Here is a 24,058-nt window from a genome sequence, read left to right on the forward strand (position 1 = left end):
ATTGCAAACCATATATGAGTGACCATGGTCATTACAAATATACTTAAACATATATATCTGTTTTCAGTCACACATACATCTGAGCAAATTCATTAGGAGTTCTAAGCCTAATCTTAGACATGCTAGGATTGATGCGATTTTGGAAAGATGTTTTACCATATCGTTTTTCTTCAAAAGCTCCATCTTGCGTTGAGTCATTTGTAAACGGATTAATAATTCTGCATTTGCAGATAATCTTTTATCATCCATTAAGATAAATTACTTTTAAGATGTTTAATATTTGTCCAGCTCAGGAGTTTAACTCCATCTTGAATTAAGATTGATTATTTCTTAGGAAAGTTAATATTCATCCAGCACCAGATTTTTTCTTCATCTTGAAATAAGTTATGACCCTATTTTCATTGAGCTCAACTACTTCTAGCCTGAAAGTAGACCCTTCACAAGTTGTTCGTGTCAAAACAAACAAAAAAAAACGCTAGAAGGTGTTATATTTCTAACACATTTCTGTCCGTAGAGCTTCCTCTGTCCATGAACTTCTGAGAAAGTAAATCAAAATCAGAGTATAAGTAGAGGAAGTTGTCTTTAATAATACAGGTTTCAGATCATATATCAAGGTAGCATATTGTTGACTGTACTGGCTTTAGAATCTGGGTTAATGACGTGTTCGCTAGCAGGATGAGCATCATCGGATATACTGAATCTCTTCCTCCAAATGTCAGAGAGCACGTGGTCTGCACTTCCAAGATGTTCGTATATAAGTAACAGAAAGAGGAAGTCACTCATATTTTCTGCTTCTTCTAGACTGTGTTTAGAGTGCCTAAGGGGTATAAAGATGCTTCAAGTGGTAAGTTAGCTTAGTTTATTGGACCTGTGGTATAACCCTTACATGTAGCATTTAACTGCTCAACTGGTTGTAATATTCAGTGCGATCTAATATGTTTCATGTGATGTCTCTAAAAGGCGTTTGTAATTTCATGTTTAGAGCCAAAGCTTTCACAGTATTTATTTAACGTTAAGCAAATAAGATACGAAAGAGTTGAATATTGAGGTTTGTTTAAATGGTATTAGAGTACAATGGGTTTTATTAACGTTATTTTCTTTTCCAGTTGATCCTCACGTGTGTGATAGGATCTTCCTGGCAGCAGGAGATTTATCCATACAAGCGTAACGTTCCTGCTAAACCAGAAGTTTCGTATTATCGTCAGCCAGCGATAGTTCACAAAGTACAAATCGGTTCCGAACTACAAGGTGATTATAAGTTTACCTATGACACTGGAGAAAGTCCTCTAGGTCAAAGTTACCGCACCGAGACGCGGCTCCCTGACGGGTCAGTAAAGGGATCATATGGTTATCTGGACCAGAACAACAAGCTGAGAATAATAAGGTATTTTGCTGGCAAGGAGGGTTTTGTAGCCGAAGGAGACGTGAGCCCTATAAACTCACCACCCCCTGCTCCTCAACCCATTCTACAACATTTGGTTGCCAATAAGTCTCCTCAGTATCTTCCACAGCAGCATGTCACCCGTCAACTACCTGATGACGTCTCTCAATACCAGCGTACCTCCAGTCAGCCACCTCGTTCCAATCTTCAACACCCAATTTATCGTCAACCACCAGATAATACCCCTCAACGTGATTTCGTTCCGGAACCTCAGCTTCATCTGTCTCCACTAAAGACGTTCAAGCCACCTCCTCAAAGTTCATACACTGAAGATGATTTTGGCCCACCTTTCATTGACACATCACTTCTCTCGTACAACATTGGTGCCAAACAAAGGGCATAGGAGACCAAAACAGAATTATATGTTTAGCCATCGCTTAATATTGATGTACGCAAGTTGATTAAAAAATGAGTACGTATTTAATTTTACTAAACTGTTTGATGTTATTAAAACAATAACAAGGTACAGCATAAGGGGATAATAGCACCATAATTGGATATACGAAAAACCAAAGAGCTCAACCATCGTCACATGATGATCGCACCATAATGGAATATATGGTATATTAAAATAGAGCCAGCATCGTCACGTGATAATAGCACCAAAATGGGATATACAGCATATTGCAGTAGACCCACCATCGTCACCACCTAACACATTTTTAAAACTCCACAGGTTTACGAACAAAAATCCAACCGTGTTTGAAGTAACCCGTCTAGTCTTCTTGAAAATTATAGCTTACCCCCTCTGTGGACCAATGATACAAATGAGAACTTACAACATTACAAATCGAGTTTCGATATTTCGGCGGACAGAGCATAGATAGTCGATTATATACACTATATAATGTGCTCCACAATAAACAAGCTATAGTCACCTTGGTTCTGGAGATTTGCTGTACAAACACGTCTACATATACATTAGAAAGTGGTAAGTTAACCTATATCTGTAAAACGTAACTCATTATTTCACTATTAAAGTTTCTTCAGGACCTATTAGTTTTCTTCCAATTCACTGATCCACTTAAATATAAACTGGAACACCGTCATCGGTAAATCAAACATTGATACACGTGTTTAGAAAGTTTAGATCATATTAAAATAATATCAAACATTCTTGAATTCACATTTTTAAAACAAACCAAACCAGCAATGGTAAATAAATAACATTCGTTGAAGAGTAGGTAAACTGTTAAAACCACCTGATTGTTGATAGGATATGTTTACTTATAAAACATATCTTTTCATGCTTGTATTTACAACTATTATTTCATCTTATTGTATCAATATACACACCAAACAATATCTGAAAATTTATATTTCAAGCATTATAATTGTGTACAGAGACTACGTCAAAGTTCAACATATTAAAATCTTCAAAATGCCATTAATGTCTTTTGATTAAAATTGACATATGAGAACATGTTATCCGTTTGTAGTATCCCATGTACTTTTACGTTACTTTCTGCAACAGCATTGTTAATACTGAGGTTTCGTTCCCTGCTGGTGCAGCGGTAAGTTTATGGATTTACAACTCTAAAATCAGTGGGTTACATATGGCTTTGCTATAAGAAAAAGACACACACACATACTGCAGTTTTAAATGTCACGCACATGTTCAGATATTCTATCATGTACGGGTCGGCAAGTTTCTTCTAAATATGTACTACAGCAGCTGCCACTACATAAACTGTGTTCTTACCATGACATTGCTCATGTAGTATATATTTAGTAGCTTTACAGTTATTTTCCATATATCGTGTTTCTTTCTTGTGTGTTGAACTTGTTATTAATGATTTAACCATTGATATCATAAATATATATATAAATATATATAGGTGTGACAGGACTCGTTGGGATAGCTGAACTATTTCATTCTCGTTCATTCATTTATAGTTCCAGCTTCCTCTACACTTGGTGCACTTAAACTAGTTTATCGATATGTGGTTTAACAAACGTCTTACGGTTTTTAGCAGCTTTAAAAAAAACATTAACTTTAAACGCAGTTTTTCAAAATATGTTTCACTTACGTTCTATAATTTTATATTCGATCTAGTTGTGTTTGTAAACACGTAATTAAAAACTATAAAGTCTGAGTGCACAGTTCTTGATTTTCCTATTATTATCAGTCTTACAACGAAATAAAGGAAATGAAATAAGTATTAGTAAGACACGAGCGTGAGCTTTGATTTTCGAGGTACACATAATAATGTTTTTAATAATTTGAAAATTGTGATTTTCTTGTAGCAAAGCCACATGGGGATATCTACTCAGCCCACCGAGGGGAATCGAACCGCTGATTTTAGCGTTGTAAATCCGGAGACATACCGCTGTACTAGCGGGGGGCGACTTGAAAAAGTCACAGAAAAATATTTCCACAAATTTCGTGTCTCTTGTAATAAGAACAACGAGTTGGTATAATAATTGATACGAATTATTTATATACAACTGTTTGTGCTGTGTTCCAGCACGCCACAATAGACCTAGAAAAAAAAAAACACAGCAAAATATAACTCCTTTAAGATGTATTAAAATACATAATGATCAACTCTATATAATATAGAATTAAAATCTCATTTTGATCGGTTTTTAAATAGAATTTAAATTATATATTGTTAATTACTGAGTATTTTAATACAATTTAAATATTTATACAAGTTTCATTGAATTTCATTTATTAACTACAGTTTATTTGTTCTTAAACAAAAAGTTAAGCATTGGGCTAACAATCTAACTATGTGGTGTCTAATGGTTGACGAAAAACAGTTTTGAGTGTTTAGGTCTTCAATGGGGGGATACTAAACTGTAACAATGAGCTATATCATACTTGGGATAATTCGAATGGTTGTTTAATAAGCTAGTGTAGATAATGCTGTGAAACCTACCGTTTATTTCAATATGTAGAGTAACTTACATAATTTATCCAGTGAATGTGTGAAAATAGGAACTCTGACCTCTAACAGGTATCTAAGTGAAATAGGTTCTTATTCTGAACACAGACATTAAAGAAAAACAAGTCACACAAATAAACAAATAAAATGTAATCTTTATTATGTCTATATTTGACTGACCGCATTTTGGTTTGTTTGTGAGTCGAAATCTCTGCTTGAAGGTCATGGAGAAACACGTTCAAACTTTGTTTCTGTTCTTACTTTGAATGAACCAGAATTATGATTACGCTTGAAAAGACTGAAATCACATAACCTAAAGATATCACAGATCCTGTAGCAGTTTGATATCAGACTGTTTATGATATTTACTTACATTAAGACAGAACATTACGTAGCTGACTTTCAATAGAGTATAGGCTAATCATTGTGGTATTACCACACGTACTAAATCGTAATATTCTAAAAAGAGTGCTAAAAACCGAATTTTGATACAAGAATTAGGTTTGGTTTGTTTGTTTTGAATTTCGCGCAAAGCTACACCAGGGCTATCTGCGCGCTAGCCATTTTTAATTTTGCAGTTTAAGACTAGACGGAAGGCAGTTAGTCATCACCACCCACCGCCAACTCTTGGGGTACTCTTTTTTTTTCCAACATATAGTGGGATTGATCGTACCATTATAACGCCCCCACGGTTGAAAAGGGAACATGTTTGGTGAGACAGGGATTCGAATTCGCGACCCTCAGATTACGAGGCGAGTGTCTTAACCACCTTACATGGCCATGCCGAGTCCACAAGATAAGTAACCCATTACGTGGTTTTATGCATAACACCAAGTACAAAAATCCAATCCAGATTATTTGTTTGCTTGAAAGTGATCACTCCATATAACAGGTGCACACGGAAGTACAGTTAAATTATTTTCCCTTTATATGTTAAAAACCTGGCCCGAATTTTTATGTTCGTCTCACTCGTACTAATTTCTCGAGTTTATGAAAAAAAATACAACTACATCAGATTAAACATGAAAAACAAACTAGTCGAAATTTTGTAAAAATTGTACATTTAATCCGCCCATCTCTACTTGTTCCCATCCAAACATGCTTATCATGTTGTGTTACAGCATACCTTTTTTTACAAACTATAAGACTAGTTTGTATTAGCCACACTATAAGATGGAACTTTGCTTAACAATATAACACAAATCCGTGACGACTTAAGAAGAAACAAAACAAAAACAACAACATGAGTTTGTTCAAGAAGCTTTTGGTTTTTGACAAACATCCGCCAACATTCACCACAAAGCTTATTTTAAACGTTCCTAAGGGAGGGATAGTATATTGTTTTGTCATATAAGTTCATCTGTCTTCCTCAAAGATAAGACAACCCTCGATATCCTAAAAATCTTATATAAAGGCAATTATAAGTGAAGTCAATATCCAAGATATTATTAGATTAAGTTACTTGAAATTTAAAATGTAAAAATTTCTTCTTAACATTTCATTTATTCTATTAATATCATAATTTTTGTTTCAGAAGAACTAAACAAAGAATTGATTCGAAATCTTTTTTATTACCCTTTCAATGTCAGATCTTTCTGGAATTACAAGTACAGGAACGATTCGAAACGTCTTATTTTTTCAATACTCAACATTTTTTAACAAAGACGAACAAGGGAATAATTCTAAAAATCTTATTTTTTGTTTCAATTCCCAATTTTTTTATTAGCAAGAATAAACATAAGGACGGTTCCAAACATTTACCTTGCTGTTTCAGTTACTGACCTTTTATAGCAGCATGAGAACAGTTCTAAACATGTTACTTTTGTTTCAATTCCTGATTTTTACAATCAAAATGAGAAATGGCTCGTTAGAAACGTTTCTATACACAGCTGCATACCGTTTGTACACAAAAAAGTACAAAACATTCAAGAACTTTTCTAATAATATTGCTTTTGATTTAATGACAAACAGAACCTAGTGATGCCAAAATATCTTACCTGTGAATAACAAAAAATAAATAATTTAAACGCAGATTTTGTTATTACTGTGGCGATACTTTACACATATAATGACTGAGCTTTAAAACCACAAATATGTATTACTTAAAAGAGGGTGAATGAATGTACAAGTTGTTTTTACATCAAGTAATAATGTCACAAAAATAAAGTTTTGTTCTAACAATGAAACTGACAGATTGTTTTAAATAAGTAGTTTGCTTTAATTGTTGTAGCCTTTAAAATGGCGTTTTCATTTTGTTAGTTTTAGTTTAATGTGGTTTGTACGTTTCAACACGTTTCTGAAATTCTAAAATATGCTGTAAATTCAAGTGACAACTAACCTATTTTTTTAATATTTCAGTTTCAACAAGGGGCGACAGTCATTTTTTCGCTATGAAATAAGGAAATAATTTAAGATGTTTGGAACATTTAAATACATCTGGATTTATTCTACCACTCGGACATCTAACAGAAATGAAAATCCAAAAACGGATTGAGTAATCCAACAAAAACAAAACATTATAAAGTTAGAGAATAAATAGCAAGAAATCCTGAGTTTGTTCCCAAGGTTTTGGATTAAAGTTGTGAACAGTTTCCCAAACAAAATAAAAATATGTAAACAAACAACAAAAATAAAATTTATCACGTGGCTTAACTAATCAGAATTCCAATCATGCATAAACATGACATGTTATACCATAGAAGAGATAAACCATTGAGAAGTGAAGATACGTGAAATCAAGCGAACAGGGCGATCCCAAGGGCGACGGGTTTCTGGATTGACTTCTTTTTTTTTTATTTCGCGAATAACGGTAAAAAAAAAGTAGAGCAAAGGTTGGCAGGCTATCAGATTCTTTAACCTTCCTTTGTTGAAGTAATCAGAAACCAAATATGGGAAAACGTCTGATGTTGACGTAATGTCCTTTGTTTTTCCGCTCGAGAGACGTTTCCCTTGGCGGATTAGAGAAGTTGTTTGGCGAGAAGACGTTGTGTCTTGTTCCCAATATATGATCTTTTTAACTTTCAAGACTGGACGTCCTTTGTGTTTTTTATTCCGATTAAATAACTCTGTAGTTGAAACTTATCTTAATCAATTAAGTTTAATAAGGCGTTTCGGTAATAGTGAAATAAGGCATCCTTACGCTAAGCTAGCATGTCTAGAAATTGTTTAGTAGTAATGAACTAGTACATCATAACTATAACGTTAAGCCTCAAACAAAGCTTGCGTGCACAGAATAATCAGGCCTGGCATGGTCAGGTGGGTTAAGGCGTGCGACTCGTAATCCGAGGGTCGCGGGTTCGCATTCCCGTCGCATTCCCAAAAGCCATGGGGGCGTTATAATGTGACGGTAAAAAAGTAGCTCAAGAGTTGGCGGTGGGTGGTGATGACTAGCTGCCTTCCCTCTAGTCTTATACAGCTAAATTAGGGACGGCTACCACAGATAGCCCTCGTGTAGCTTTGTGCGAAATTAAAAAAAAAAACTACACAGAATAATCTGTTGATAAGAAATGAAAGACGCAAGAATGGAAAACTAAAATATAAACAGAGAAAGTATTTCACAACAATTAAGTTGTTAACACTCCTACGAAAAGTGGGGCCTAATAGGCCCCAGAGCAACTTGAAAGGTTATTAATATTAGGCTAATAATTTTGTATTTAAATGAAATTGCCATTTAAATCCATTAATGAATGGATTAACGAGATTCCCACTGTCCGTATCTACTATCTAGCGAAACCACAGCCAGGGGAACGGGCTTGGAGAAATCAGGACTAGAAACGTCTTTTCGTAGGAGTGTTAATGTACTTTTCTTTCCTGTTCTTCTGGTGTTAAATTATTTAAAGTGTTTATTCAATGAGTGATAGAGTAACGTTTTGTCAGCATCTCTCACTTCCTTTGTTAAAGTCCGGGTGTTAATAAGACGTAAGCTAAATAAATGAAAGATTCAGAGAGGGTTAGCCTATATCTTATGACGGCTGGTATGGGTATTAAAACTTTTACTAATAAAGCAGAGAACAACTAATAGAAATGTTAATACCCATACCAGCCGTCCTGAAATATATTTTTACTTCAAGTGGGTTTATCGTCAACACGAGAAGGTTAACCTGTTTAATTTAGTTAAAAACTACGATGTTCTGTTATGTTTAACAGAGATTGTTTCTGTCAATTTGCATATTTCTCATTTACAGCTCAGTACTAGGCTTCACGGTCTATCACACTGGAACTCATGGTTGAAATTCCGCAGACAACCTATTGCGTCGATTTGCATTAAATTAAAGCAAAACTAACAATTCGTACGTGAATTCCTGCTTTGTACTCACACGAAAAGTAAAATACCTGGGCGTAAATGTTAAAATCACATTAAAATATACATTAATTTTAGTTTAAAATCTATAATGAGGGGACATTTTTAACAAAGAATGTTCTATTTATGCACACATGGCACAAAGAGCGAACTCAGTTCCGACTGTAGATCACGTACAGGGTAATCTCTCATAGTTCTGATAATATTTATGCAAGTTACAGTATTTTTCAATTTATATCAGTAACCAGGACATTAATAACCAAGATAGCGACAGCTTAAACTTAATTGTCTGATTTATATCTAGATCAGGTTCTTAGGTGGTGATAACTACTTCTCAAATTAACATGAGTTGTGTGAAGGTTGGGATAACAGTTATTAAACATTCGTCTCAACAGAAAGCCTGCGACGAAAATATGTAAGCATTGTTTTAAAAGCCATCTGCCGCGATAACTAGGCGGTATCGAAATCTGGATTTTAGCGTTGGAAGTTCGTAAACTTTTCGTTGTCTCATCGGGAGACACACGTGAGCATAAGTGCTCAGTACTTAAACCACGAGTAAGTTTGTCAGTATGCTAGTTACAGATATCCATGTACATTAATACTACAAATATATATGTTTATATCTGCTTTAAAAGAATGTTTGTGTATATAGTATCAATATGTTGATATTGGTTTTGGCTGTTACAACGTAACATTCTACGATGTAATACCTACAAGGAAAACATCCTGTAGAAATTACAATATAGTTTCATGGTGGAATATATCGCTGTTGTCTTTTCTTTCAGTAAACAGTTATCTGATAAAATGTCAAGATTTATGCGAACAACAGTTTATGTGGTTATTGTAATACTGTTGTGAAGAAGAAACAATAATCAAATACGTTAGAACGTAAAATAAACTGACATCAATAGGATTCAGTAAGAGGCTCTTTAATACAAAGCAGTAAAATATAAGTACATTTGTATCTTAGAATTACGAATATAATAATACGAGGCAGGCATAACTTAGCAAAGTAAATGATGAAAATATTTCAAACAGATTAAGAAAATGAAATGACCACAAACATTTGTCGTTTCTTCGTTTTTTTTATCATTTTTAAACAGTTCTTTACCCAGTCGCACCATCTTTGAGTTAAAGTTAGCTAATAAAGTTATTATACATGTTTAAGTCTCTTTGAAATTGTTAGTTAAAGTCCAGTTTCCCAATTACTTTTTGCAGATATGTATAGACAGTGAAAAGTCCAAGGGATTTTAAGGAATCATGAACAAGTTCACTCGTTTAATAAGTAGCAATCAAAGACTTCTGTTCGTCGAGTACTTTCTGTTCCTCGGCTCTATGTTTATGAAGGGCAGCATTGTGGTGCAAAGCGGTGTAATAGTGGCCAGGGTGGTAGTAGCCACCGTAGTAATTACCAGGGTAGTAGTAATTAGGGTAATAATAACCATGGTGGTAAGCAGCAGGATTCTTGGCAATTACTTCAAGCTCACGAGCTTTTTGAAGCTGAAGATCTGGTACTTGTTGTAAGTTGATGTAATGGAGAGCCTGCTGTTGTAGAGCCTGCAGATAGGCCGGGTCGTGTTGGCCTGCTGGAACGTTGTAGGGGAAGATCCCAGCCAAAGAAACAGTGCAGACACAAGCAAGGATTACCTTGACGGAAAATACAAAACTGTGTCATTACATAAGATAGAACTTTATTAAAAATATAGAACCATCTATTTCGTAAACGTACTTAAACTACTACGATGTGAGAATGAAACATTGGAACTTAATCAAAATGATTAAACATGAACTAATGAAAACAAATGATCTGATTACAAAACACAACCAGTTCTATCAACATGCTCTCACTCCTCTGTAATGGATTACAACAACTCACTACATACAGAAATAATACAGTTTATACTTTGTTATTTATTGTTAATTTTATCTGTTGCTGGAACCAATCTGTAATGACTAATCTTTAACACAAGCAGATTAGATCGTCTTTATATGTATATATGAGAAATACGAGGGAATTTATAGTCAACTGCTGTAATTTATATTTAAGAAAAGAGACAGAAAGTTGTTTTAAAAGTATGTTTGACAGGTGATACTTCCTTTATTATGAACAACTAGAAAGTTGAATTCAACATTTGAACATAACATGACAAGTTTAAAACATATATATTGTGGTATCTATAACCGTAATGGTTGCTGAGATCAAAGGGTTTTAACAACACTTACCAATCGCATCATCTTTGTAGTGATTGTATGCAAAATCAACAGCTACCTCACTAAGGAAATCTGTACCAACAACAGTACCTCGATACAAACTCTGGAAACTATTCCAGCTTTTATACTCTCTCGTTCACGGTCGTTTCTCAGGAGTAAACGATAAGTGTCCTTCTTAGTTTTGTCATCGAGAGTTATTAAGGAAGATGACCTTGCAGAGGAACCAAACACGTTGATCCTTACGTCAAAATACACTTTTTGCAAGAACTCCACCCGTGGTTTGTATCTAGAGGAATTTTCACGAATACGCCTTCTGAAATATCCGAGCACACAAACAAAGCTTTCATCTAAGTTCTCCATTCCATATAGTCGGCACAATGCCAAATATTTTGGGGGTCTCTTGTTCCTTGCTTAGCGTATACGATATTATAAAGTAACTTAAAATTTTTATCATGTACACTCGAACATCCTACAGGTGTCAGCTTATTACAAAGTAAGTCTTTACAATTGTTTTGCTCGTTTAAAATTTTAAAGGGTTAAACTTTTGCTTAAAATCACAACAGGAAACCTTAGGTTGTTCTTCAGCTACAATAACATGGTTCACTTTTACTAAAACCTTGAGCAAAACATTTGTGTCTTACACCTTATACTATAAATGCACTTGTAAACAAACCATGTATTGGTAGTCAAAACATAAAAAACAAGTGTCTTCTTCGACTTCTTGCAAAAGAACTCCTTAACCATTTCAATTAATTAATTTCCTTTGAAAGACAAACCCAGAGAATGTGAATACAGACTTGTAGACTTGCATACACAAATGTATCTGCAACGTTACGTGTTATAATAATCTCTTGTCTGTTTATCAAACCGAAGTAAAACCTTATATTATACAGTTTGGTTCAGTTGCCTAACTGCTTCAAGCACTTATAATAAAATGTGAGTTGTAACGCATATTGTTCATCTGGTTAAGGTAAATATCTCATATCTTCACTTGTTATTCTTGATAAGTGGGCCTCTAACACGGTTCTTCCGTAAAAATGATTTTTACTTAATACCATAGATTTCAAAATAAAACCGAAATATATATATATATATATATATATATAGACATAAATCGTTTTTTTATCTATTTAGCAAAATATAGGTTATGTTTCAGCACTTCGTACTTTAAAATGGTATATCAGTGCATGATGTATTTTCATAAGAAGACCTACTGCAAACCCTTTAAACATGGTATTTAGTTTCCATTAGTAAACCTTTGAACATAATATCTCTCCATTACTAGTGACACCCTCCTCCTAGTATCTCTTTATAACTGGTAACAATTTCAACATAATATCTCTTGATTACACTGTGTAACAAAATTTTTACTTTTTCTTGTTCCTGGGCAGAAAATGTTATTTCCCTATTGCTTATGCCTAAAGTAAATGGAAAAGACCTATTTTTCTCTTTAAACTTTGCTTTTCTGACCTGGGAGCGTATAACGAAAACATTATGGGAGACTATATTTTAGGGCTGACACGTGAAAGTCGCAAATCTAGAAAAACTACTCACTTCTAAACATTTTTGAATAACTTCAGTATTGTAAATCTTGATTCATATGTTGTTTTATTCAGACCTTATATAAATGAAAATGTACAAATTTAAAAATAATGGAAAATAAGTGAATTTCTAAATTTCATTATCCAGGTATCAAAAGCAAAGTTCAAAGAGAATAATGGCCATATTTTCTTACTTTTACAACATAAACAATTAAAAAATAACACTTTCTACAGGAACAACATTTGTGTTGCATAGTGTAATTGATAACTTTTAATTTCAAGATGGTATTTCTTTTTATCAGCAATAAATCCTTAAATATGATATCTACTGACAACTATTACGCCCCTGAACATAAATCTCTCGACCACCGTTAAATCCCTGAACATAATGTTTTTTCATATATGACGGCCACTTGGTTTTTACAAATTTCAAAAATAAATTCTTTAATCAAATTACAAACACATGGAAACTATAGTCATGAATACCACACGATTTTCAATTTTCTTATAAAGTTTTACAGACAACACTTACGATTCAGATAAGCTCAAAAATGCATCGACTGGATACGGTAGTTATATAAATAATCGTCTCTGTAAATAACGTTATTCGTTATCAATTGTCATTAGTCCTAGTTTAATAGTTCTGTAAACTAAAACAATTCTATATCAAACAGATATCAAGGTGGATTTAATTTAGTCTTAATCCTCGTGTATCTCTTTTTATTATTGTATTAGTCTTAGCAAACTTAGCTAAAAACAGAATAATTTTAGATTTTTATTCTAAAGCAAACAATAAAGCGATCATAAAATAAACATGTTTATATTTTTTGTGAGAAAGTTCAGAAGCAATCTGATAGGTTAAATGTTTCATCAAGTACCAAAGTATGAGAAACTACGATATATAAAGAAAGGTAGTGATACATTAATAGCCAAGCACCTAAGATATAAAGTAATATATAAGCTGAAAGAGTTTATATCGTCTCTATGATGAAAAGTTTGGTTGTTTAGGATCCTGTCAGACCAAACTTCGTCATCAGGTTAGCAAACCTACATTGTGAATCTGTGAGTTCATCAAAAAAAATTTTCTCATCCCAAACGAGCCGTTTCTACCTTTATATTTTTCTCTACAAGTGGGTTTTCTCGACATCACTGATTGTGAGTTCATAATGTGCTTAATAATCACTGAAGAACGTCATCTACACTCTGTAACCTTGGTGACACCATACCAGTGATGATTAAATCTTATTATTGTATCCCGAACATTGTGGCTTGTTGTTTCTGAGCATCTGATTCCCCTATAAGCTATCAGTGTTGTAATAGGAACAACTGCGTGTGATTAGGCTTTTCTCTGATTTCCACTTAAATGTTTAAAACCAATAAGAAGACGGGTATCTGCTAGATTCAAGTAGTCTACAAGGAAAAGACTGGTTCTGTTATTGATTTTAGTACCGTAGAATATGTGGCTAACATATTAACATTTGTTCTCTTTATTCTCAGAAGAAACAGTTAGATACGTTTAGCTAAGAGCAAATCTTAGGAGGAAATAAAGTGTGGAATCACGACTACGTCCACAAAGCCTACCTCACCTGGATTCTTTTGTTAGCTTCTCGATATCGGTCGGATTTGTTTTTCTTGTTATTATTATTATTCCTTCATTTCTCTATACAGAAACATGACCTTTACTTTTGTTTTCTTTACCAAAAGCAATATCTTTAATTTTCATGTTAATTTTCTCGTTGAAGATAGTGAAGTATAAGTGTGACCTGAAAGTGGATAAATATTTAATAAGACTATTGTGGAGTGATTACGGGCACAAGATAATGTTTGTGTTACTAATAATGAGACGGATTGTAACTCTATGAAGAAGAAGTGGCAGAACTGACAAAATAAGCAGGAAATATTTCTTAAAACATCTATACGAATATACTGTTATTAGTCTACATCCGTACAAAAGTGCTTCATACTAAACTTCTAAATGTAAAGTAGCTTTTATTTATTGTTCGTCGTTAAAGAAAACTTTCCTACGAAGTTATTTAAAGACGAATGGTATGGGTATTGAAACTTTAATTAAAATAAAGTACATAACAACGTTTCGGCCTGAAAACGACCTAAAAATATTTTTTTCCTTTACTTGGTTTCTCCTTATCATGAATTTCCTACGAAGACGTTTGCAATATATAACTTAAACGTGTAATAACATATATAAATATGAAATAGGAGTTACCTGATAGATTTAATGAACGTTTGTACATGTACGTCTGGTCTGTTTGTGCTTATTCATATTTCATGGTTGTTCATCACTCTGTCAAGGTTCAATTACAGTTATGAAAACAAATAATGCAATTTTATGCCAGAATTTGTAGTCTTAAACCATGAATCAACATTAGAAACCTGCAAAGATGGACACAAGCCTTCTGTGCATGATCTGTTAACAACTGAGAAACCCCCACGTAAAACCAAATTGTAAAAAAGATTGATGTAGAGTACAAATAAGTACACCATAAAGTATCCACAGCTCTTCAACAAGCACTAACCTATTTTGCTACGAATAAACTTATTTCAGGTTTTAATATTTACTAATATCTGTACATGAAAACGTTTCATTTGACTTCACGCATCAGAAATAACGAACTAACTTGATAAAATGTGTTTAGCTCTGTAATACGTACCTTATCCATGTGAAAACTGTAATACATACCTTATCCATGTAAAAACTAAATAAATGAAATATTACATGCAGAGAAAAAATATTATTTTTCACAAGATTGAACTTAAACATATTTCATAAACGATCTTTAGTTAGTGATTAGGGCAAGAATTTGTTATATTTATGCTAGAGAATATAGGAAGTTACTGATAATACTCGTAGGCCGTTTCGTTATCTATGTCATATTGTTGGTAGTTCACACACTTCTAAAGTTCAACTGACTGGTACTGAAAACACACCAGCTTACGACTAGTTTTGGGCCTGGCATGGCCTAGCGCGTTAAGGCGTGTGTTTCGTAATCTGAGGGTCGCGGGTTCGCACCCGAGTCGCGCCAAATATGCTCGCCTTCCCAGACTCGGGAGCGTTATAATGTGACGGTCAATCCCACTATTCGTTGGTAAAAGAGTAGCCCAAGAGTTGACGGTGGGTGGTGATGACTAGCTGCCTTCCCTCTAGTCTTACACTGCTAAATTAGGGACGGCTAGCACAGATAGCCCTCGAGTTGCTTTGTGCGAAATATCAAAACAAACGATTAGTTTCAAGCTATGTCTGCATGAAGCTGGTATTGATAGTTTTATATTGGTTTTAGCTGTTGCCAAGTAATATTCTATGACGTAACAAGTGTAAAGAAATGTCCTACAGAAATGATATAACTTTAAGAAATCAACATCTTTGTTGTTGCTGTTCCTGTTTTTTTCCCTCAGTAAAAAAATATGTGTTAAACATTCAAATTATTTGTGTGAACAGCAGTTCACACAATTGTTGAAAAACTGTCGTGTGGTTGAATAATAATAAACAAATATGATAAAATACATAAATAACACACTTAAAAAAGTTTCATTAAAAGTGTTTAATATAAAACAGTAATAAGATACCTGTACATTTGTCGTCATAGTATAAGTAAAATGACATGAGACAGACAGAATCTAACAAAGTGAATATATAAAAATAATTTCACGCAGTTAGACAATTAGAAACATCAATATAATATTGTAGCATTGTTGTTTGTTTATCTTTTTAATAATTTCAAGCAGTGACTTATACAGTATTTTAAAATATTTCACATTTCCATGTAAGGTTATTGTAATACAAGTAAGAGACGAAATTTGTTCTTTTGTCCTAAAGAAGTTATCTTGAAATTATTAGTAAAGTTATAAAGGCCATGACTTAGCTGGATCTAGATAGTGAGAGTTGAAATGTTAAGAGAATCAAGAACAAATGAATGTCAAAAACACGACAGAACCGATAATTGGGTTTAATGACTTGCTATCAGGTCCTTCTCAGCCTCGAGGACTTTCTGTCGTTCCTTCAGAACCTTCTGCTCATCCATATTATGTTTACGAAGAGCAGCATGGTGGTGTAAGGCGGAGTAATAGTAACCAGGGTGGTAGTAACCACCGTAGTGATGACCAGGATAATAGTAACCAGGGTGATAGTAACCATGGTAATAAGCAGTAGGATTCTTGGCAATTACTTGAAGTTCACGAGCTCTATGAAGCTGAAGATCAGGTACCTGTTGTAGGTTGATGTAATGGAGAGCCTGTTGTTGTAGAGCCTGCAGGTAGGCAGGATCATGTTGGCCTGCTGGAACGTTGTAGGGGAAGATACCGGCCAAAGAAACAGTGCAGACACAAACAAGAATTACCTTGATAAAAAATACAAAAGTGTGTAATTACATAAAGATAGAACTTTATTAAAATTGTAGAACCATCTATTCTGTAAACATACATAAACTACTCCCAGTGAAAATAAAACATTAGAACTTAAATAATCAAACATAAACTTAAATATAGGGAAGAAAACAGTAATATTTGTACGTTAAACTGTAGCTAGAAGTTTAGAGTAATGTTTATTGTTAAGCACAAAGCTACACGAAGGATTATCTGTGTTGTGTCAAAACCTGGTTTCTACTTGTATAAGAGGACTTTAGAAACTGAAACTATTTTCTATTTGATTTGTTCAAACACAACAGTGTGAATATTAAAACTGTGACACAGTCTCATTTCAAAATGTTCCTTTGCAACAGGTTCATGCAATTTATTATAAACAGAAGGAACACTGTTCTTCATAATTGTGTTTATTGGTAGAGTGAAGGAGCCTATAGTGGCTTGTGTTTAACTACATAAGTAAATTAGATCAATTTTATATTTAAAAGTATTACAAATACGATGGAGTTTAAAGTGAACTGTTGCTGTCTTTATTTAGTAGTAAATCAAACATATGTCTTGAAATTCTGTGTACTAGATGCTATTCTCTCTTAACATGAACACCAGGAAAGGTGAATTAAACATTTGAACACAATACGAAAAGTTTAAAACATGCACATTATCATATTTATAACAGTAATTGTTGCTGGATCAGAGAGTTTTAATAACACTTACCAATTGCATCATCTTTGTAGCGATTGTATGTAGAATCAACAGCTACCTTACTAAGGAAATCTGTACCAACAACAGTACCTCGATACACAATCTGGAAACTATTCTTACTTTTATACTATCTTCTTCATGGTCGTTTCTCAGGAGTAAACCATAGATGTCCTTCCTAACTTTGTTCCAGAACGTTAGTAAGAAAGGTGACCTTGCAGAGAAACCAAACACATTTTTTGCAAGACTCCACCCTTGGCCTGTACCTCGAGGAAGTTTCACGAACAAAACTATTGAAATACTAGAACACCCAAATAAATATTTAATGTAGCTTATGAAAGGCATATAGTCGTCATTAACCTAAATGTCTTTGTGGCTCAGATTCGAGACATCGTATGTACAATGTTATAACGTAAGTTAGGTTATTCCTCATGTAATCCAGCACAACCTCTTGTTGTCATAATATTAAAATCTTTAATTTTGGTTGTGAAACATGAAGATTTTTATAAATAATAACATTCAATCACTTACCATCTCAGACCGTCAGCAAGCAGCTCACCAAAAAACCACAAAATAAAATAATTTCTTGACCAATAACACTCGGAAAAATTATTGCATTGAAATATATAAGGTTATGTCTTTGAAACAACACTCAACTTATATTCAACGTTTTACGTTATGTCATAATGGATAACAATGCGAAGCTCAAATCTAACGATGTAAAGCGACATCTTGGTAAACAACATTGGGAAACACGCGACCTGAATACGTAGTTGTAGTTTTCGTATTTGACTTTTTATGTGATTGAAATACTGGTGTAAAACTACAAGAATTCTAGATTGTTTTTCAACAAACCATAAAATGGTTCACTTTTACTTGAATTCTAAGTTACATTTATCCGTGATGACGAGAAAACCCACTTGTAGAGAAAAATATATATGTAAAAACGGCTCGTTTGGGTTGAGAAAATTCTATGTAGAGGAACGAACAACGTTTCGACCTTCTTCAGTCATGAACTGAACGTCATGTAACTAGAACTGTAACTTTTTTATATGCAAAAACGGCTCGTTTGGGTTGAGAAAATATTTTACATAGAAGAGCGAACAACGTTTCGACCTTCTTCGGTCATCGTCAGGTTCACAAAGAAAGAGGTAACTGACCGGAAGCTGACCACATGTTTGAAAGGGGTTGTGTAACTGTGTGTCGAAATGTAGAGGGCGGTATTAGATGTTTGAATATATAATTTTATTTATTTTATTATATTAATATAGGTATAATCAATAAGTTTCCTCCACAAACCGTAGAAAACATTATACGCACACACCTAGACAAAAAGCAAAATCAACCACCAACTAAAGTAAATACAGCTCACGAATCAAAAAACCACGAAACCATATACTGCTGTATACCATATATTCCTGACATCAGCAAACAAATAACCAACATTTGGCAAAAATTAGTAACAAAATATGACATTCCAGTTAATACCAAATTTATTCAAAAACCAGGCACAAAACTGAGGTCTATACTATGTAAAAACTACACTGACAAACACAACACCAACATTATTTATAAAATACAATGTGATAACTGCCACGACTTCTATATTGGAGAAACAAGTAGGAAAATGGAAACCAGATTCAAAGAACATAAAAAGTCACCTTCACACGTTTTCGAACACTGCAAGTCAAATAAACACAACATAACCATAGAAAACACTCAAATACTAAATAAAGAAACAAACATAAACAAACGCAAAATCAAAGAAGCCTTACTTATACAACAACTTAAACCCAAAATAAACCAATATAAAGGAACACCTTTATACCTATATTAATATAATAAAATTATATATTCAAACATCTAATACCGCCCTCTACATTTCGACACACAGTTACACAACCCCTTTCAAACATGTGGTCAGCTTCCGGTCAGTTACCTCTTTCTTTGTGAACCTGACGATGACCGAAGAAGGTCGAAACGTTGTTCGCTCTTCTATGTAAAATATTTTCTCAACCCAAACGAGCCGTTTTTGCATATAAATTTCTCAACAAGTGGGTTTCTCGACATCACTGATTAGAACTGTAACTCTTAATATCTGGACCTACAAATATAAAGTTAAAATGATTGATTTCAAGATAACATAAAAATAAATTTAAACCCACAAGTATATCTTTACTATCAACTAACCAATCATAAGTTATGTTTAAACACTTTGAACTTTAAAATGTGATGTTTGTAACTGATGTATTTATATAACATATTTGATTCTCGAACATTTAAACCATTTTGAACATGCCTTTTATTCAATACTGGTAAATTACTGAACATAGTTTGTCTTCATCAAAGGTAAACCCTTGAAACCTACTATTTCTTTATCAGTATTAACTAAATAAACACAGTATATTTTTATTATCGGTGACTACTTGAATATAAAATCTCAGTTTCGTAAGTCACGCTTTAAACAGGTCATCTTTTTATCAACAGTGCTTTATTCAATATATTAACTCTTCATAACTAGCAACACTTTAAATATACTATCTCTTTATCACAGCAACCATTCGAACAAAGCATCTCTTTACAACCGATAACTCTCTGAACATAGTATCTCTTTATCACTCGTGACCCTTCATATATATAGCATCTTTTTGTCACTGGTAACCCATAAAGCATTGTGTTGCTTTATTAGCGGCAACTCAGTGAACTTAGTATCTCTTTACCAGTGATAATCATTAAACACTATATGTCCCTCTTAATGATAACCATTTGAACAAAATGTCTTTTGATCACTGTTAGCTAACCCTTTAAACATAGTATCTCTTTTATCACTAGAAACCCTATCATCATTGCTTTTCATTATCATCTGTTTACCAATGGTAACTTTCTAGACATAGTATCTGTACATCACTGGTGACTGTTGTACACAGTATCTCTATACAACTAGCATCACTTTCAATGCAGTATCTCATAGTCACTGATAACGCTTTGAATATAGCATCAACGATTTCAATATAAATGGACTGGGATTATTTTAGAGTAGGTGTCTGTATCTTGTTGGCGATAACATCGGACCATAAATGGCCAGCACACAATACGCTTGTTTTAAAATAATATATGTATTTTAAACAAGTCAAACGCATATACAAAAATTCTTTGCACTGCAGCATATCACTGTTGTATCTTAAACTAAATAATTCTCGTTTCTTATCAAAAGTCTACACTTGTAACGAGACAAATCATTCTCCTGATGTCTGTTCAACTGTGAAATTCACTTTAAAATATCGTCTCTTACGTCTAAACTAATAAACACGCAGTCTAACTTCACTTTCTCTAGTTTTTGTGACTTAAGTAAACTTAACTCCATTTATTAGTTAACTATGTAAATACATGCCCAAATGAAGCCACGAACTTTCAACAATCTACCAGATACTACAATGTAACATTACTCAACGAGTAAAGTCGAGTAGCCTGACGTCAATAATATAACAAAATCCAAGTACAATTATTAAAGTACATGAACAACGCACGACTCATTTAAAGCTACGTATAGAAACTATTACTTTTACAATGATTAGCTTTTAACACTTTTGTTATGAAAACTAAATAATCATTAAATATTAAATCACTGAATGAAATATCTAATGACTCGTGCCCTAAAGAGTCTTGTGAATCCAACACATAGTATCATTTCATCACTGGTAAATTCATTGAATATAGTATCTCTTTATCAAAGGTGCATAACCCATAGAATATTCTTACCATTTACAAATGGTAACTCCTTGAACACAGTATCTCTTGATCACTGGTAACCTTTTGAACACAATATTTTGTTCTCAACAATAAATCCCTAAATATGGTATCTCCTGGCAGCCACTAAACACAGGAACATAAGTCTCTCTATCAATATTAAATCCATGAATTTAATGTCCTTCCATATAGGATCGTTTGATTTTTGCAAATTTTCCACTATTCGTTAGCAAAAGAATAGCCCAAGAGTTGGCGGTAGGTGGTGATGAATGGCTGCATTTCTTCTAATCTTACATGCTAAATTAGGGACGGCTAGCGCAGATAGCCCTGGTGTAGCTTTGCGTGAAATTCAAAATAGTATTATTCGATCATGTTCTACGCCAGCAAGTGAACTGTTCACCTAACGCCACCTGCAATAATTCATATCAATCGGCTTCTGTCCGCGTGACTTCACCAGCTTCATTCAACGAAACAAACCACAAGCACTCGTCTTCCCGGATCGAACTCTATAGTTCCACGAGGGAGGTCTACTCCTTCAGGCTAAAACACTCGAGTATATTTAATATCTATGTCTCACTTGGCACTCGAACCCACTCACCATGGGAAGTATTCTTCATACCCTTGTACGCTTCACTAACTCAACAATACACGCAGTTCATTAAATATGGGCCCGGCATGGCCAGGCGGGTTAAGGCGTTCGACTCGTAATCTGAAGGTCGCGGGTTCGAATCCCGGTCGTACCAGTCATGCTCGCCCTTTCAGCCGTGGGAGAGTTATAATGTTACGGTCAATTCCACTATTCGTTGGTAAACGAGTAGCCCAAGAATTGGCGGTGGGTGTGATGACTAGCTGTGTTGCAGCTAGTCATCACCAACTACCGCCAACTCCTTGACTACGCTGTTAACAACGAATAGTGGGTTTGACCGTCACATTATAACGCGCCCACAATTACAAGGCGAGCATGTTTGGTGTTACAGGGATTCGAACCTGCTACCCTCAGATTACGAGTCGAGCGCCTTGACCACCTGTACATGCTGAGCCTCCATCGAAAAAGATAGGCACACTTTCTCACTTTGTTAAAGCTGTTACACCCTCACAAGCCGCTGCCAACTACATTGTTGTCAACGGCTGCTCCCTCGAATACCACCACTTTAAGGCTGAGAAACCTCACCGGAAATCTCGCCCACGCTTTACGCCTACCATCTCCTGAAGCCCTAAACCAACACCCGCTGCCTATCATAAAAAAAGGAAAGACCAAGAAACAAAACCAACTCCCATACCAGAACAACAGGAGCAGTCTACTCAAAGAATTACAACAAGAAGAAAGAAATGCACACAAGCTCAACTGCCAGCCCAACCCACAACCATAGATGCTTCACAATAAAACAGTCATCTGTAGAAACTTACCCCCTTCCCGCCAACACACCATTCATCTCACAAGTATCGAACGTAGCATTGATCACGTCTTATTCTTCGAAACATCGTTCAGTGAATTTCCACCTTGACAGATTTTAAAAACAAAACATTCATCTGTATGATGACTACAGTTCTTAAATTACTTTCCTTCTTCATCAAGTTAATGTTTCAGGGCAATATCTGATAACATTGGACCCAGGTAATGAAATTGGGGTTTCTTAGGGTTCTTTTTTCCTTTACATAAAAATCTTCACATAAGATCTACAGATCCCCTGCCGCCCTGAAGTCTCACTATGGTCGTTGATTTTGTGTTCTTGTGATGAAAACCTTCATCACTTTCGCTTTGTTTCCCTAATAAACTTTTATTTCATCCCAGCGTTAACATTTTTTTAGAATGATGACCTTTAACATTAAGCCCACCAAGGCACTTAACTCGTGTGTGAGGCGAAGAGAAAGAACATTTCTGAGAGTTTCCAGTTATATCTGCCCTTGAGCTTTGACTTGGGGTCAGATTATGTTAATCAGAAATACTTACCACGTTCTCTGCCTCGGTATGCAAATTTCCAAAACAAACTTTTCTATTATATTACAAAAACGTAGAAAGTATGGACACTAATATAAATGCACCCTTGCTAGTGCAGCGGTTAGTCTACGGGTTTACAACGCTAAAATCAGCGGTTCGATTCCCTCAGTGGGCTCAGAAGATAGTTCGATGTGGCTTTGCAATAAAAAAAACACACACACGGATATAACATGTTTTTATAATTCTCTTATCAAATATCATAAACAACACTTACTATTAAGATAAACTTCAGATATGAATAAAATAGTCATATAAGTACTGTTTTCAGTAAACAACACAATTTACTATTTATCGTAATTTGTCCAGTTCAACAACCGCATAAACTTAAAAATTTATATATCAAATAAATATGAAACCATACTTCATTAACTGTCAACACTCCTGTATTTGTTTTTATCTTTGTAGTAGTCTTACCAAACGTAACCATAACAAGAATATTTGTTGTTCCATTTTATTCGATAAAACGACAAAACACTCATAAAATGTTTATCGTTTTATGATGGAGCTAAGGAGCAGCTAATACAAAATATCAAAGTAAGAGAGACTGAAATATCCATGCAAATGTGGTGATATATTAATATTCAATGGTTGTGGTCCTCCTAGAGATAAAAAAGGAATATATCTTTGTCTTAAAACTTTTAGTTATATGTATGAATGACATCTTAGGAGGAAAAGATGCTGAAAATGCGTCGTCTATTGAAAAAAGGATGGTCAAGAGTCAAAAGCTAATTATGAATTCAGCAATTTGCGGATTCAGTTCTTTTGAAGCAGAAGCTTAATGGTATCTTTGATGACATCATGTGCTACACAAATGACAGTAGAATCCCACTACTGAAGGGTAACAGTTGATAATTA

The 24,058-nt window shown here is 34.2% G+C and overlaps 3 protein-coding genes across 3 annotated transcripts; 1 reads left to right on the forward strand and 2 right to left on the reverse strand.

Annotated features, from left to right (window-relative positions):
- The first annotated feature begins 362 nt into the window (after positions 1-362).
- On the forward strand, positions 363-2,738 carry LOC143230496 (uncharacterized). Its single transcript, XM_076464173.1, has 2 exons — positions 363-844; positions 1,107-2,738. Exons 1-2 carry the CDS (start codon positions 713-715, stop codon positions 1,782-1,784), a joined length of 810 nt encoding a protein of 269 aa, XP_076320288.1. The 5' UTR covers positions 363-712; the 3' UTR covers positions 1,785-2,738.
- Positions 2,739-9,545: 6,807 nt separating this feature from the next.
- Positions 9,546-11,012, reverse strand: LOC143230504 (cuticle protein 13-like). The gene is made up of 2 exons (XM_076464181.1): positions 10,856-11,012; positions 9,546-10,279 (listed from the first exon to the last, which is right to left on the reverse strand). The coding sequence occupies exons 1-2, from the start codon at positions 10,865-10,867 to the stop codon at positions 9,911-9,913; spliced, it is 381 nt and encodes a 126-aa protein (XP_076320296.1). The 5' UTR covers positions 10,868-11,012; the 3' UTR covers positions 9,546-9,910.
- A 4,910-nt stretch (positions 11,013-15,922) lies between these two features.
- LOC143230503 (cuticle protein 13-like) lies at positions 15,923-17,626 on the reverse strand. Its single transcript, XM_076464180.1, has 2 exons — positions 17,473-17,626; positions 15,923-16,736 (listed from the first exon to the last, which is right to left on the reverse strand). Exons 1-2 carry the CDS (start codon positions 17,482-17,484, stop codon positions 16,347-16,349), a joined length of 402 nt encoding a protein of 133 aa, XP_076320295.1. The 5' UTR covers positions 17,485-17,626; the 3' UTR covers positions 15,923-16,346.
- Between the last annotated feature and the right edge of the window lie 6,432 nt (positions 17,627-24,058).

The sequence above is a fragment of the Tachypleus tridentatus genome, chromosome 10, assembly GCF_004210375.1.
Source record: "Tachypleus tridentatus isolate NWPU-2018 chromosome 10, ASM421037v1, whole genome shotgun sequence".
In the NCBI taxonomy this organism is placed as follows: Eukaryota; Metazoa; Arthropoda; class Merostomata; order Xiphosura; family Limulidae; genus Tachypleus; species Tachypleus tridentatus.

What these genes read in the sequence shown, in the direction of transcription:
- LOC143230496 (XM_076464173.1), top strand. Translation starts at nt 713, where the DNA reads ATGTCAGAGAGCACGTGGTCTGCACTTCCAAGATGTTCGTATATAAGT. An exon ending in GTATAAAGATGCTTCAAGTG is followed by an intron (nt 845 to 1,106) that starts GTAAGTTAGCTT and finishes TTTCTTTTCCAG; the next exon opens with TTGATCCTCACGTGTGTGAT.